This window comes from Schistocerca americana, chromosome 8 (assembly GCF_021461395.2).
Source record: "Schistocerca americana isolate TAMUIC-IGC-003095 chromosome 8, iqSchAmer2.1, whole genome shotgun sequence".
Classification (NCBI taxonomy): Eukaryota; Metazoa; Arthropoda; class Insecta; order Orthoptera; family Acrididae; genus Schistocerca; species Schistocerca americana.
In genome coordinates, this window is record NC_060126.1 from 412319411 (window position 1) to 412337076 (window position 17666).

The following is a 17666-nucleotide window of genomic DNA, read 5'->3' on the forward strand; positions in this document are numbered from 1 at the left end:
GAAGACAGCGGCCACTCACAGTGCACGGTGAGCGCCGCCCTGGCGGAGATCCTGCCGGCGGGGCTCTCGACGTCGCAGATGTAGACGCCCTCGTCGTCGGCGGCGACGCCGTCGATGCGCAGCGACTTGTCGTCGGCGATGCGCGCGCGGCCCACCGGCATCCGGCCGTCGTCGCGACGCCACAGCACAGTCGGCGCCGGAACGCCGCCCACGCGGCACTCGAACTGCACGGCGCCGCCCTCCAACACCGTCGCGTCTTCCGGCTCCTTGCTGAAGAACGGCTTCACTGCAACACCAACATTATTCGCGCTGCAAAAAAATGGTAGGAGTAGTACCTCATTACCTCATTGACTTCAATTCGCAGGAGGATTTTGGAGCATATACTGTACTCGAACATTATGAATCACCTTGAAGAAAATGCCTTATTGATACATAACCAACACGGATTCAGAAAATATCGTTCTTGTGAAACACAGCTAGCTCTTCATTCCCATGAAATAATGAGCGCTGTCGATAAAGGATCTCAGATCGAGTCCATATTCCTAGATTTCCAGAAGCGACTATTAATCAAATAGCGTGCATATAGAGTATGTGTGACTGGATTCGTGATTTCCTCTCAGAGAGGTCACAGTTCGTAGTGACAGACGATAAATTATCGAGTAGATCAGAGGTGATATCTGGCGTTGCGCAAGGTAATGTTCTAGGCCCTCTGCTGTTCCTGATTTATATAAATGATCCACGTAATAATCTGAGCAGCCTCCTTCGATGCAAATGACGCTGTAATTTACCGTCTAATAAAATCATCAGACGATCAATTCCAATTACAAAATGATCTAGAGATAATTTCTGTATGGTGTGAAAAGCGGCAATTAGCACTAAACAAAGAAAAGTGCGAGGCCATCCAAATGGGTACTAAAGGAAATCCGATAAATGTTGGGTTTATGATAAATCGCACAAATCTAAGGGCTGTCAGTTCGACTAAATACCTAGGAATTGCAATTACGAACAACTTCAATCGGAAAGACCATAAAGATAATATTGTGGCGAAGGCGAAACAAAGACTGCGCTTTGTTGGCAGAACACCAGGAAGATGCAACAAACCGACTAAAGAGAGAGCCTGCATTACATTTGTCCGTCCTCTGCTGGAATATTGCTGCACGGTAACGGATCCTTACCAGTTAGGATTGACGGAGGACATCGAAAAAGTGCAAAGAAGGGTAGCTCGTTTCGTGTTATCGTGCAATAGGAGTGAGAGTGTCACTGATATGATACGCGAGTTGGGGTGGCAGTCACTGAAAAGGCAGTTTTCTTTGCGACGAGATCTATTTACGAAATTTCAATCACCAACTTTCTCTTACGAATGCGTAAATATTTTGTTGACACCCATGTACGTAGGGAGAAATGATCATCATAATAAAATAAGAGATATCGGAGCTCGAACGGAAAGATTTAGTTCCTTTTTCCCAAGTGCCATACGAGAGTGGAATGGTAGAGAAGTAGTATGAAAATGGTTCGATGAACCTACTGCCAGGAACTTAAGTGTGAATTGCAGAGTAACCATGTAGATGTAAATGTAGACAGTTAAATGGAGAAAAACAGTAACCTAACGTAACTATTCTAACCTGGGATGAATAGAAACGAAACCTCCCAAACCGGAATATCATTCAAAAATAGGTGTCTCCCTGGAGTAGTTCAGACATCTCGTTCATAATTAAATCCCACGATTTTCTAGTAATTATTGTCTGCCACTCTACAAAGTGCAGACTTAACATTGACCGAGAGCAAGAGGAAGTACTGTGATTTTAGCAGTCACTATTCTGTACATCTAGAGACTGACAACATTATCTGTCTGGATGTACTTATTTATTTGTTTACGATTGTGACATTCTCAAGCAGCAACTGTAACAACAATGTGAAACTAACAATATTTGAATATACACCGATCGGCCAGAATATTATGACCTCCTATCTAATAGCAGGTATGTTCACCATTGACACTGATAAAAGCGGCGACTCCTTGGTAGTTCGCTGGAGAGAGTTGGCACCACATCTACACACGCAGGTCACCCAACACCCGTAAACTTCGGCATGGGGTAGGGGCACATTCAGTCGCATTCCAAATTTGTTCGATCGGGTTCAGATCTGAGGAGTTGGGGAGCCAGGACATCAAATGGAATTCGCCACTTGTGTTCCACGAACCACTCCATCACTCTTCTGGCGGTGTGACATTGCGCAACATCTTGTTGAAAAATGCCACTGCCGTTGGGATCGTGATCGCCATGAAGGGGAATGTGGACTGCATCCAGTTTACGATACTCCGTGATTGTCAGGGTGCCTCGCAGGAGCTCCACAAGACCAAAGGAAGCCCGTGTGAATGTTCCCCAGAGCGTAACGGAGCCCCTGTCAGCTGTCCCGCAATACAGATATCAAAGGAGCTGTTCCCCTGGAAGACGACGGATTCGCGCCTTCCCATCGGCATGATGAAGAAGGTATCAGGAATCACCAGCCCATGTAACGCTCTGCCACTGCATCAACGTCCAGTGCCGACAGTGTCGTGCCCATTTCAGTCTTATCTGTTTATGTCGTCGTGTTAACATTGGCACATGCAAGGGTCGTCGTCTGCAGAGGACCTTCGTCAGGAGTGTTTGGTGCACAGTATGTTCACACACACTTGTACTCTGCCTAACATTAAAGTCTGATGTTAGTTCCGCCACGGTTCGCCGCTTGTCCTGTTTTACCAAAATGCTCACCCCACGACGTCAGATATTGTTATGAAGAGTGGCCGCACAACCCCACGACGATGGGGCGTGGTTTCACCTTCGTTTCGTCACTTCAAGATACTCAGCGCAACAGTCCTCGAGCACCGGACAAGTTGTGCAGTTTTCGAAATTCTCGTGCCGAGCCTCCGGGCCATCACAATCTGCCCTCGATCAAATTCAGATTGATCGCGCGACTTCCCCATTCTAGACAGATACAGCATGCTCACTGATACTAAATGCGCCGTGCGCGTGTCTGACTAGCAGTCGTTCCTCGCCAGGTGACGCTGCTATTGCCTGAACGAGAATATATAGATAGCAGGTCGGTGGTCATAATGTTCTGGCAGATCAGTGTAAATCAGACTTGTAACGACCAGTAAATCCGGCCACAAGCCAAATACCGAATATTCTTCTGGCTTTCTAGCCGAATATTCGGCAAAAGTATTCGGCCGGTGCGTGGCGCGATAAGTTGTATCGACGTGTTTTCTTCTTGCTCCTTTCGAATGGGCAAGAAATTACGGATCAAGGTTCGACTCCGTAGCGTAGCGGTAGCGCTACCGCCTACCACGCACGGGCCCGGGTTCGATTCCCTGAAGGAGACTGGGTGTTTTGTGTCCTTCATCATTTATTTCATCATGATTGACTCGCAAGTCACCGAAGTGGCGTCAACTAAAAAGCACTTGAATACGGCTGCTGAACTCCCCCGAATGGGGCCACCAGGACAACAATGTCATACGATCACTTCATTTACGGATCAAGATACAGATGTAAGTAATCTTTCAATACCAAAAAAGCAACTGAGTTTTGAACAATGTGCCGAAATACGCAAACCATCCGATATTAATGATCTCAAGGCTAAAAAATACCATCTATTAACTGTCGAAATGATAGCTCTCGACAATGGGGCAGTAAATACAATAGAAAAGGCTGGTTTTGGAAGACTGATTAATAGCGCTCTACCTCCCTTACCTTTCAGACAAAATAATTCCCTATATCATAAGGTCGTTGAGACAATTAAAAGAATACTTTCAAAGAGTGATTATATTTCCGTGACATGTGACATGTGGGCGTGCTTGAGTAATCAAAACAGTTCTTAAGTTTTACTACGCATTTTATTGCTCGTGAATTCAATGCCAAAAATGTAATATTTAGCATTAAGCATTTTGAGCGAATACACATAGCAGAAAACATAGCGACCACTTTATAACAAATTTCAAGTTTATGGGACATGCAACTGGCAAAAATTCATGTCGTTATTCATGATATTGGACGCAACATATAAATAGCTATTAGTAATGCATACTTGGCCTCAGTGCGTTGTTTCATTCATACTCTGCAATTAATTGTTGACGATTGTCTGAAGGCTCACTCAAATGTGAGTAGCAACAGGTAGGAAGATCGGAACTCATTTTAATCGTTCTGACACTGCATTCTATCCAAAAAGACATTCTTCTCCTTCAGCATGAATTGGTGTACGATGTCAGTACGCGATGGAATTCCACCTATTATATTCTTGCAAGTCTGACGGAACAAAAACGGGCCATTCCGCTCTGTCTCACGGACTGTGATATTGCCAATCTGACTGCTGCACAGTGGGAGATTTTAGAGAAGCTTATGAAAATATTGCAACCATTTGAGAAAATAACAAAAATTACAAGTTCCGGATAAGCTTACATTTCTGAAATTATTCCGTACGTTGTTACACTGATGCGATATTGCGATAAAAAGAGCACGGCAGAGCTAACACGCACATTAAGCCAGGTGAGGCTTGTCACGCAACAAGTGTTGTACGAAGGGTTTGAAGGCATCACAACAAGTAAAAATTATTTAGCAGCTACTGCTTTACACCCACGCTTTAAAATGAATGTTTTCGCCAGTCAACTGCAAAGATGCAAAGTAAAGCAGTATATTTTGATCTATACCCTAAAGATGAACTGTGTAACACGCAGCGACGATAGCGCGAATTAGTCCCCTATTCGGGCCAAGAGGGTGAGAACCGGAAAGCAGAGCCTAAGCCAGACTATTCACTCATCTTTTATGGATTGCTCTGAAGACATGGTTGCATAAAAGACACAACTCATACAGTGATATCGAAAGAAAAACTGTAATTGTAACTGAAATACACCTTCATATGAGTATTAAGGACATGTCACGTCATAACAATCCATACACACGGCAAGCAAGAAAAGATAAATTTCCATGTTTGGTAAATCTTGCAGCAAAATATTGGTCGGAGCCAGGAAGTAGTATTTATTCAGAACGTCTCTTCACTGAAGCTGGGAGTGTGTACGAGAAGAAAAGGTGTAAACTACTGCCTAAAATGCAGGAGAATTAGTCTTTCTGTACCACAATCATCCATTTCAAATTTTAATTACGAGAATTCAAGTGCATAAACATTTTGTATTTTAAAAAATGTGCCCGCAGAATACATAAATTTAATTTATTTGATACCTAGTTCTTTGTTAGTTTTTATAATACGGAAGTTGATTATTAATATAAAATAAATCAATATTTTCATTTTACCAGCTATCTGACTACAGCAAAACTTCTTACGTAAGTATTTGGTATTCTGCCGAATAGTACCTATAAGAGGCCAAATGGGATAAAAGTAGCCGAATAGCCCAAAGCAATATCGAATAACAGCCGAATACACGTTGCAAATCTAATATAAATATTTTTTGTGAATATTTTATAGTTGTATTTCATGGCTTGTTGTACACTCTGCATTTAATCACATGAGCATATAATTTCAAATCGTTGAATCACAAATGTGGCATCCATATTCGTGGTAATAATACTTATACAAAAGATGTAGTATGCATATACTATTGAAATATGCTTGCCATTTAGGTGCCAAATTCATCGACTTTAAATATATTAAGTGAAGAACTATCAACGGTTCGGTACTAAAAATTTCTGAACAGTTTCTGTCAAATTTGGTTTTGGTACTTACACATTTTCAAAATGGTTCAAATGGCTCTGAGCACTATGGGACTTAACTGCTGAGGTCATCAGTCCCCTAGAAGTTAGAACTACTTAAACCTAACTAACCTAAGAACATCACACACATCCATGCCCGAGGCAGGATTCGAACCTGCGACCGTAACGGTCGCGCGGTTCCAGACTGTAGCGCCTAGAACCATTTTCAAACTCACCACATCAGTTACTACAAAAGGCAGTTTCAAAACCCTTCCCCCTTTTGGATGAATTTCAGCAGACGCCAAAGCATTTAAATATTTGTTTTTCTAGGCTTTTAGTGAATTAATCTAACTGGAAAATTATGAGTGTCAAACTGGTCGACACTGTGAGTTGATGGTTTGCTTAATCTGTCACAAACATTACCTAGAACTTTGTCTTCAAGTACCAATCGAAACTGTGTTGTTTTAATTTAAGTACTCGGAAATTAAACTGGCAATTCCGTTTCATTAACAAACAGCCCAGTTGTAAAGCGTACTTTAATCTGACTGGCGCTTCGGATAACTGAAGACGTAGGGTTATGTTCTCGGAATTTATGTGACGAATAAGACTGTGCGGCTGGTCCCGGCGGAGGTTCGAGTCCTCCCTCGGGCATAGGTGTGTGTGTTTGTCCATAGCATAATTTACGTTAAGTAGTGTGTAAGCTTAGGGACTGATGACCTTATCAGTTAAGTCCCACAAGATTTAACACACATTAGAGCATTTTGAACGAATAGGAACAATAACTGTCTAAGTTTCTCCAGAAGAAGACTAGGAACTTGACGGAAATAAAGAACCACCTGGCACTGTTCTAAGTCAGGAGATTATGCTAGGATCAGAATATATGGAAAAATTATGCAGTCATTTAGACCGGATGCATGTAGGATCTCTTATTTAGAAGGCTCTGTTTGTGCTCATGGATACGCTATTGTTACAGCCTTTCGTGTGTCAGATCTTGTCCCAGGTACTATTAAGTGAAACAATATTTGTTTCTGCAGTTCTGGAGCTCAAAGTTTGAAGATGACAAATTACCATTTTTGTACAACAAATAGACAACGTCACAACCAAGTGGCTGGCTCATCTTATTATTGTCGCAAGCCACCAGCCATCTTAATGCCATTCACTGTTTTAACAACACTATTAATATATGAAAACGGCATAAATAGATAGACTGAAAACTGTATCTGAAATTTTTATGACTGCGGCTGCAATTAGACGACCTTCGCTTGTCGTTTTAATATCAGTAACTACACATACATCAAAATATCAACCATACCGCGATCTTGAGAAAGGGCCTTGATGAAAACGCTGTTTGAGCCCTACAATTTTAAATATATCCATCCATCACAAACACTGCCGTGTAATCCATAATGTCTACATTAGAGCCACAGTTGAACATTCTCTGACTTGATTTTCGTCACGAAGCATCTCCTCAGATCGCGTTTCCTATTATCTACAGATGTTAGCTGAAGTGATGAGACAAAACAGCATATCAGTCCTTTTGTCAACGAGAAAAGCTAACTGAGAGAGCATATTATTTTATACATTACTGGCTATTAAAATTGCTACACCACGAAGATGACGTGCTACAGGCCCGAAGTTTAACCGACATGAAGAAGATGCTGCAATATGCAAATAATTAGCTTTTCAGAGCATTCACACAAGGATGGCGCCGATGGCGACACCTACAACGTGCTGACTTGAGGAAAGTTTCCAACCGATTTCTCATACACAAACAGCAGTTGACCGGTGTTGCCTGGTGAAACGTTGCTGTGATGCCTCGTGTAAGGAGGAGAAATGCGTACCATCACGTTTCCGACTGTGATAAAGGTCGGATTTTGGCCTATCGCGAATGCGGTTTATCGTATCGCTACATTGCTGATCGCGTTGGTCGAGATCCAATTACTGTTAGCAGAATATGGAATCGGTGGATTCAGGAGGGTAATACGGAACGCCGTGCTGGATCCCAACGGCCTCGCATCACTAGCAGTAGAGATGACAGGCATCTTATCCGCATGGCTGCAACGGATCGTGCAGCCACGTCTCGATCCTTGAGTCAACAGATGGGGACGTTTGCAAGACGACAACCATCTGCACGAACAGTTCGACAACGTTTGCAGCAGCATGGACTATCAGTTCGGATACCATGGCTGCGGCTACCCTTGACGCTGCATCACAGACAGGAGCGCCTGCGATGGTGTACTCAACGACGAACCTGGGTGCACGAATGGCAAAACGTCATTTTTTCGGATGAATCCAGGTTCTGTTTACAGCATCATGATGGTCGCATCCGTGTTTGGCGATATCGCGGTGAACGCACATTGGAAGCGTGTATTCGTCATCGCCATACTGGCGTATCAGCCGGCGTGATGGTATGGGGTGCCATTGATTACACGTCTCGGTCACCTCTTGTTCGCACTGACGACACTTTGAACAGTGGACGTTACATTTCAGATGTGTTACGACCCGTAGCTCTACCCTTCATTCGATCCCTGCGAAACCCTACATTTCAGCAGGATAATGCACGACCGCATGTTGCAGGTCCTGAACGGGCATTTCTGGATACGGAAAGTTTTCGACTGCGGTCGTGGCTAGCACTTTCTCCAGATCTCTCACCTATTGAAAACGTCTGGTCAACGGTGGCCAAGCAACTGGCTCGTCATAATACGCCAGTCACTACTCTTGATGAACTGTGGTATCGTGTTGAAGCTGCATGGGCAGCTGTACCTGTAAACGCCATCCAAGTTCTGTTTGACTCTATGCCCAGGCGTATCAAGGCCGTTACTACGACCAGAATTGGTTGTTCCGGGTACTGATTTCTCAGGATCTATGCACTCAAATTGCGTAAAAATGTAATCACATGTCAACTCTAGTATATTTGTCCAATGAATACCCGTTTATCATCTGCATTTCTTCTTGGTCTAGCAATTTTAATTGCCAGTAGTGTAGTTCGTCAGACTGATGGATGGTTATGTGCAGGTCTGTGTGCTAGTCTATCATTCCAAAACCTCCTCTAATGTGATTTACTACTCCTACCTCCGTCCATACGAATTCTTTATCCTGCCCTACACTATTCACCGTGTCTCACTTCTCTTTTCTTCATTCGGGATGTATTCCGTCAACCTGTCAATTCTTTTAGTCAAGTCCTGCCACAAAGTTCATTTCTCCTCTGTTAGAATCATGACGTCTTCCAGTTACTCGACTTTCCCACCTCATTTCCAGCGCTTCCTTGTTCCACATTTCGAAAGGTTCTATAATCTTGGGCTACATTCTCGGACTTCTTGCCACGTCAATTAAGGAAATATCTCCAGCATTCGACGATTACCTTCAGCGTCTCCGTCAGGAGCAACTGGCTGTCAAAACTGCAGCTGTGGCGACCTTATTGTAGCCCAAAGAAGGCTTCTGATTGATCGGTAATTACGTCATGCTATTGCAGATGGTGTCAACTTCTGATCTGGTTGTGGCACCGTTCCCGCCGTAGCGTAAACATTGCGACGAATATCACTGACTTTTCTTTGGTTCTAGATCGCGCTTTTATGCACTGCTAAGATTATATCCGCTGTCTCACACTTCTTATTTCTGCAGCCTCTTTAATTACCGAGTCCTAGTAGGACAAAGGTTTCATGTCGTCAAGTAGTATTTTACGTCTGTGAGGCTGTGCTCCGTTACTGCAGATTTCACCAGTTCTCAGTTTATAATATGCCATTGATTTCTGCACAGCGGTAGGAAACGGTGTAACTGCTTCCACTCTCACAAGGGATGTTACAAATCCCAGAAATCCTGAGGCCGAAACTGTCCTCAGCAGAGCATAACCTATTTTATATTCTTAGGAGGTCGGAAGATAGATCTGATACCTCGTCTTCCCAGGACTCCGCCTATTTTTCTGGGCGTAGCGCCGCAGAAGGGAAGGAGTGAAATTGGTGGCTGTTCACGTGAATTTTCAATATTTTACCGGTTCCTTACCTTGGAGAACGCTGACTTCATATCACGTGACTCAAAGCCGTTCTTTCGGAACACACTTCATTTGATTTATTTAGGAAACCAGGTGGCCCTCGTCAGAAACGGTCTTTGCTCTGTTCAACGGTGCATCTCTTCTGGACTGGATGATGAAAACTCTGAGCGCTAAGATGTAAATCAGTGTGCGTCGGCTAGCAGTACACTGAATGGCCGAGACGTCCATCCGACTTTCGCTGTAGCAAAACATCTGAAAATAGCATTCTTCCTTCCTTTTCTGTCTCGAAGGTGAACTGGATCTTTCGGTGCATACTGTTCATATGTTCCAGAGAACAAGAATTTCTATGCCGTATGTCCAGACCATACGCGTGTCGTCAACATAACAATAAAATAAATACTGTAAGTGGGCTGTTTAGGTTTTTATGTTGGTAACACCACGTAGAGCTCTGTATGAAAATCACTGATTGTACTGTGTGCAGTCTGTGGCTGGTTGGCATTGTTGAAATATTCTCTATTGTACTATTGGGCAGTTGGATGTGAACAGCGCATAGAGTTGTGCAGTTTGAGGTGAGTCGCCAGTAGTGGTGGATATATATATATATATATATATATATATATATATATATATATAATGACTTTCGAACACTATTAAGGTAAATACATTGTTTGTTCTCTATCATAATCTTTCATTTGCTAAGTACGCCTATCAGTAGTTAGTGCCTTCAGTAGTTAGAATCTTTTATTTAGCTGGCAGTAGTGGCGCTCGCTGTATTGCAGTAGTTCGAGTAACGAAGATTTTTGTGAGGTAAGTGATTTGTGAAAGGTAAAGGTCATTGTTAGTCAGGGCCATTCTTTTGTAGGGATTATTGAAAGTCAGATTGCGTTGCGCTAAAAATATAGTGTGTCAGTTTAGTGATGATCAGAGTAAGTAAAGAGAGAAATGTCTGAGTACGTTCAGTTTTGCTCAGCTGTTTGAAAATCAAATAACGTAAGAGGTTTTCCAGCACAGTAATTCACTAATTTTTCTAAGGGGATGTTTCAATACAGACGAACTGGAGCCAAATTTAATGTACGTTCCTGAAAATGTTCCATAAAAAAATTGGCCATTGCTAGAAACAACATAGTCATTCCTTCCGTCATTACATAAAATTTACCAATCAGACGCCGTCTTTGTTCTACGTAAGGCCACCACAGCAGTAGTTTTGCCAGGCAGTTGCTCCTGACGAAGACGAGGGAGGTAATCATCGAAAGCCCGAGGTTTACCTTCAATAGATGCGACAGTGCCACCACGAAAGACCGTTCTATACTCTTCTCGTCTGTACTGCACACTGTACGCGCGTCAGTTCCATAAAAGACTCCAGATAAACACTTACGAAAAAAAAAAAAAACTCTTAGCTCTTAAACTTGTATTCGATGTTAATTTTTCGAAACTTGTTCCCCTGATCTATAGTACTTATTATAAGTATGGGTGCAATCATGGGTTACGTTAAAATTCTGAAAACAGGCAATAAAACTTTTTTGGCTTATGGAGAAGCACAGAGAACCTTTGTTGATGAATATTATACTAATCTTAGTCCTACTGTGACATTCATCGACACAGCAAAGGAATATTTGGAATGGTGGACGTATTTCTAGCTTGAGAGCCCAGCGCGGCCTTACCGTTGACGGTGAGCTTGGCGACTTTGGACTCCCTGGAGCCCGCCATGTTCTGCGCCGCGCACTGGTACTGGCCCTCGTCTGCCTGACGGACGTCAGAGATGAGCAGGTTCCCTCCGTCCACCAGGCGGAGCCTGGAACACAAACAGAGAACTCACCGTTACCGGCAGCACAAGTGGCATCGCATCCACTAGCCCACACACACCTGTACACGTGGACGTGTCTGCCAGTGGGAAAATGTCACAGGGTGTTATTGTTGTGGTCTTCACTCTGAAGATTGGTTAGATGCAGCTCTCCTTGGTTAGATGCAGCTCTCCATGCTACTTCATCCTATGCAAGCCTCTTCATCTCCGAATAACTCTGCTACTGACGTCTTCCTGAATGCTTACTGTATTCATCTCCTTGTCCACTTCTACGACTTTTACCCGCCCCCCCCCCCCTTTCACACACACACACACACACACACACACACACACAGAAACTTGCCCACAGTACTACACTACTGGCCATTAAAATTGCTAAACCACGAAGATGACGTGCTACAAACGCGAAATTTAACCGACAGGAAGAAGATGTGATATGCAAATGATTAGCTTTTCAGAGCATTCTCACAAGGTTGGCGGCGGTGGCGACACCTACAACGTGCTGACATGAGGAAAGTTTCCAACCGATTTCTCATACACACACAGCAGTTGACCGGCGTTGCCTGGTGAAACGTTGTTGTGATGCCTATTGTAAGGAGGAGAAATGCGTACCATCACGTTTCCGACTTTGATAAAGGTCGGACTGTAGCCTATCGCGATTGCGGTTTATCGTATCGCGACACTGCTGCCGCGTTGGTCGAGATACAATGACTGTTAGCAGAATATGGAATCGGCAGGTTCATGAGGGTAATACGGAACGCCGTGCTGGATCCCAACGGCTTCGTATCACTAGCAGTCGAGATGACAGGCATCTTATCCGCATGGCTGTAACGGATAGTGCAGCCTCGTCTCGATTCCTGAGTCAACAGATGGGTACGTTTGCAAGACAGCAACCATCTGCACGAAAAGTTCGACGACTTTTGCAGCAGCATGGATCAGCTCGGAGACTATGGCTGTGGTTACCCCTGACGTTGCATTACAGACAGGAGCGCCTACGGTGGTGTACTCACCGACGAACCTGGGTGCACGAGTGGCAAAACGTCATTTTTTCGGATAAATCCAGGTTCTGTTTACAGCATCATGATGGTCGCATCCGTGTTTGACGACATCGCGGTGAACGCACATTGGAAGCGTGTATTCGTCATCGCCATACTGGCGTATCAGCCGGCGTGATGGTATTGGGTGCCATTGATTACACGTATCGGTCACCTCTTGTTCGCATTGACGGCTCTGTGAACAGTGGACGTTACATTTCAGATGTTTTACGACCTGTGGCTCTACCCTTCATTCGATCCCTGCGGAATTCTACATTTCAGCAGGATAATGCACGACCACATGTTGCAGGTCCTGTACGGGCCTTTCTGGATACAGAAAATGTTCAACTGCTGCCCTGGCCAGCACATTCTCCAGATCTCTCACCAACTGAAAACGTCTGGTCAATGGTGGCCGAGCAACTGGCTCGTCACAATACGCCAGTCACTACTCTTGATGAACTGTGGTATCGTGTTGAAGCTGCATGGGTAGCTGTAGCTGTACAGGCCATCCAAGCTTTGTTTGACTCAATGCCCAGGCGTATCAAGGTCGTTATTTCGGTCAGAGGTGGTTTTTCTGTGTACTGATTTCTCAGGATCTATGCACATAAAAAGTGTGAAAATGTAATCACATGTCAGTTCTAGTATAATGTATTTGTCCAATGAATACCCGTTTATCATCCACATTTTTTATTGGTGTAGCAATTTTAATTGCGAGTAGTGTAAATTTGTGATCCTTTGATGTCTCAGAATGTATCCCTGTGAACTCAAGCTATGAAATTAATTTTTTTTCCCCAGTTAGGCTGAGTACCTCTTCATTAGTTGCTCGATCTACCCAAAATCTCCATTATTTTTCTGTAGCAGCATATTTCTAAATCTTCGATTCTCATCTTGCCTGAACCTCTTAATCCCCACGTTTCACTTCCGTACAATGCTATGCTATAGAAAAGTTCCTTCAGATAAGACTTCACAAGATTTAAATTCAAATTACGTGTTAACAGGTTTCTCTCTTTCAGAAACGCGTTTCTTGCAACCTCCAGTTGTCATTTCACATCTCCTCTACTTCGGCCATTATCAGTTACTTTGCTGCTGAAGTAGCAAAACTTATCTATTACTTTTAGTGTCCCGTTTCCTACAGGAATTGTCTCAACATCGTCTGATATAATTCGACTAGTTTTTTGATGTTCTTTTATAACCTCTTTTCGAGACAGCATCCATTCCGGTCAACTGCTCTTATAGGCTCCTTCCCATCTCTGGTAGAATGACAGTATCAGCAGCAGACCTCGAAGTTCTGTACTTCTTCTCCTTGAACTTTCATACTAATTCTAAATTACTCCTCGGATTTCATTATAGCTAGCTCAGTGGAGAAAGTGAGTAACATGTGGGAAAGTCTATAATCGTGCCTCATTCCCTTGTTATCAGCTGCTTCCCTTTCATTTCTTTGACCCTTATAAGTGCAGTCTGATTTGTGTGCTAGATGTGAGGAACCTTTCGTTCTCTGCATTGTTTCACTGCTGCCTTCAGAGTTTCGAAAAGCATATTGCACTCAACATCATCAGAACCTTCTTTAACGCCGGGAACACCCCATACGTCATTCTCTAACACAATCTAAACTTCGCAGGGTGAAATTAATGGGATATCTGTTTTGGCTTAGGTGACGATTTCCTGTAGTTTCCGAGAACATGACGGTCAAACTTTCTACGCTACTTGACCAGTCCGCTCGATTGTCGTGAAACGAAGCAAGTCTGTAGCGCTGCGGCTTAGGCCTCACTTTCACATATTTGCCGCGAGAGCGGACTAGAGAATTGGCGTGTCATTTTCTAGGGAACTACAGAGTGGCGGCCCCTGAGCCAAAACAGGTATCCCGTTACTTTCACCATTCTGAATTTTCACTTTGTCAGAGACCGATCTATGGTGGATCCCCTTGTAAATCTAGGAACAGGTATCTGTACCTTTGAGTCATATGGCATTTTGAGATCATAACGTTGCACAGTGGCGGTCAGCGTACTGACCTGGTGGAGGCGCGCAGGTCCAGCGGCTGCCCGTCCCTTCTCCAGATGAGCGCTGGTTCCGGCAGCCCCTTGGGTGGGCCGCACTCCAGCAACGCTGTCTCTCCCGCGGCTACCCGGGTGTCCTTCGGCTCCGGTCGGAAGTCCTCGCGGAGGTCTGCAGCAGCACAAGTCACTCGCTAACACATGGACAGGCCCAATAGCAAGTACACTGTTCTACAAAACTACGGTTCTATCGTGTGCTCTATGCTACCTGTAGCTTAGTAGTGCAGAACTGCTATAAGCCATAGACATCCGGCGAGTGCAGGAAGTCGACATGCCCGTTACGATGTCACATTGTGAGACATACCGGCCAGCCACCGTAAACCTGCCAGCGCAGTGATAAAACAGGCATCTTACAGAACACACCATCCGATTTCTACACCGATGGGCGGCAGAAATGTCAGGAACGCGAGAAGAAGTGGTACATCACCAGAAGTGAGCCGGTGTTTTTAGCAGAGATAATCTCAGACTGGCGAACCTACAACGAAAAGGGGGCTACGGCAGGCACTGCTGGGTCAGCAAACAACCACCATGAACCTAGTCAGCCACCAGCGTTGTACCATCTTCTTGCATCAAGCACTGCTTCTGGAGCCTCGTGCCTCTCCACTGGTGGGCCACTTCTCAGCTCACTCCAGCAGCAGCCCGATCCCTGCGTAGGGGGCAGCAGGTCATGACCGGGTTGATATAACTGCTCTCTTTTGACACTGAGGCAGCCGCCATAGTGTCTTGCATCACTGTTCGTACAGACGAGACTTGTAACAAGGAACAGCGGGGTACACATAAGTGCGTCACGTGCTGCTAGCTGGTCACAGGCGTCAGCATTCCGGGGTGCATACATACGTAAGAGCCCACAGGCTGGTCGCCAGCGATCACTGCGCCACATGAGGCTACTGTGCCATACTCCCAGACAGGCGAGGCCACCACACTGCAGCTTCAGAGCGTAGCTGCGTGGGTTGTAATAAAGTGACTGACTGGTTAATATTATTTAGCTAGACTGCCACTGCCCTCCATCCTCACCACGATCTACCACGCCCGCCCAATCGTGCGCAGAACTTCTCTGTCTGACCCCGATCCTATCTCTGACTCTTCAATCGATTATAAAGACCAAAAACTATATCTGTGACAATAATTATTGGTTACTAACCCAAATCAAGAAAGAAAACGTTCTTCAGTCCAGGAACTACATCGATACCAAATACAGAGATGGAACTGTCGAAGACGTTGCTGGAAATGTAAGGCTGGAGCATAGCAAAGCATGGAACTGAAAAACAGGCTACGTGAAAATCAGGAGAGGCACAAATTGGAAAACGTGCAATGCGCTGCTCTCGGTAAATGTTAAAAATTAAGTAGGCAGATAAGTAATAAATAAAGAATTAGTAAAAGTAATAGGTGAGGAAAGAAGTTTACAGAGGACACTTCCAAAAAAAGGCATAGGTATGTGGGACAATATTGACTGGGCTACATACTTTGAAATTCTGAAGATAACACGGATAAAGTAGAGGAAGCGAAAGATTATTTACAAACTGTATAGGATTCAGACTGCAATTATAAGAGTCGAACGACATGGATGGGAAACTTTAGTTGAGAAGGCAATGACACAGGGTTGTAACCAATCCCCCACGTTATTAAATCTGTAGATTGACCACGGAGTTAAGCAAATCAAGGAATAATTTAGAAAGGGCATTAAAGCTCATGAAGAAGGAATAAAACGACATTGTAATTCTGTCAGAGACAGCGAAGCATTTGGAAGAAAAGTTGGGAAGAATGAATAATGCCTTGTAACGAGTTTGTAATATGAACGTCAGCAAAAGAAAAACAAAGATAATGAGTGTAAACTAATAAAATCAGGTGATGGAGAAAGAATTAGATTACTAAACGAGAAACTGAAAGCTGTAGGTGGGTTTTTGCTATTTGAGCAAAAGCATAGCTGCTTATGTCCAAAGTAGAGAGGATATAAAATGCAGACTGACTACATCAAGAAAATCATCCCGGAAAGAAAGCATTTTGTTCACATCGAGTACAAATTTAAGAGTTAAAAGGCTTTTCTGATAGTATTTTTCTGGAGTGTAGCTTTGCACAGAAGTGAAACGCGGACTAAAAGCAGTTCCACCACGAGGAGAACAGAAAGTACTGAAATGTGGGGTTACAAAAGACTGCTGAAGGTTAAACGGATAGATCGAATAACAAGCGAAGAGGTGCTGAGTGGAAATGGAGAAAAAAGGAATTTATGACACAATTTATCCAAAAGAGGGGTTCCGATGACAGGACACATCCTGAAGAAACAGGAAATCGTCAATTTGATAGTGAAAGAAAGTGGTGGAGGTGAGGGATACGAAAGCTTGAATACTGTACGCAGACTGAAATGAGTTGAAGTTACGGTCCTACTCAAAGATGCTGACGGTTTTCAGGATAGACTGGCATCAACCGGTGTTCAGACTGAAGACCACAACAGCAACACATATGAAACATAGGCTACGGTATCCACGAACAGTTAACCTGGCGCTGCAAATAGCAGTCGCGGGAGGAGGTAGCGAAGATGGGCTAACACTGAAATACATTAAAAAAACAGACAGCAAAAGATGTAGTGTATAATTATTAAGTGTAGATGAAAAAAATAATCGAAACAAAGATGATATAAAAAACAAAAAGTTCAGATGTTTTTTATTCCAGTCTTTGATTACAATATCAATTATTTTGACGATGACCGGTTTCAGTCAGTAATGACCATCCTCAGATCTTTTCTACGCCATGTCCCAAATTTATAAGGCCGTAATGTTTATATGTCTTGACGATGCCATTACGGCCTTATCACTTTAGAACATGGTGTAGAAAAGATCTGAGGATGGACATTACTGACTCAAACCGGTCATCGTCAAAAGAATTGATATTCTGATCGAAGACTGGAATAAAAAACATTTGACAGTATTGGATCACTGTTCATACACGCGACTATGTCGCAGCTGGTGAAAAAAGTGCAGAATGAAGAAAGTGTAACAAGATTACGAAACAGTACACAAAACATGCAGCTTTCGCAGCTGTTGTTACAAAGATACTCGTTACTGGACAGTAAAGTGAAAGATTTAAACATCAGGTACGCTTCATGGAACACATCATTACAAA

The 17666-nt window shown here is 43.7% G+C and overlaps 1 protein-coding gene across 1 annotated transcript in view; it reads right to left on the minus strand.

Moving 5' to 3' along the window:
* The window catches only part of LOC124545891 (roundabout homolog 2-like), a 187120-nt gene that overhangs the window by 112430 nt on the left and 57024 nt on the right, over positions 1-17666 (minus strand). The window contains exons 3-5 of the mRNA XM_047124851.1: positions 14508-14661; positions 11325-11455; positions 20-286 (exon numbers count right to left, since the gene is read on the minus strand). Of these exons, the coding sequence (XP_046980807.1) occupies positions 20-286; positions 11325-11455; positions 14508-14661 (552 nt within the window). The remainder of the gene's footprint in view (positions 1-19; positions 287-11324; positions 11456-14507; positions 14662-17666) is intronic.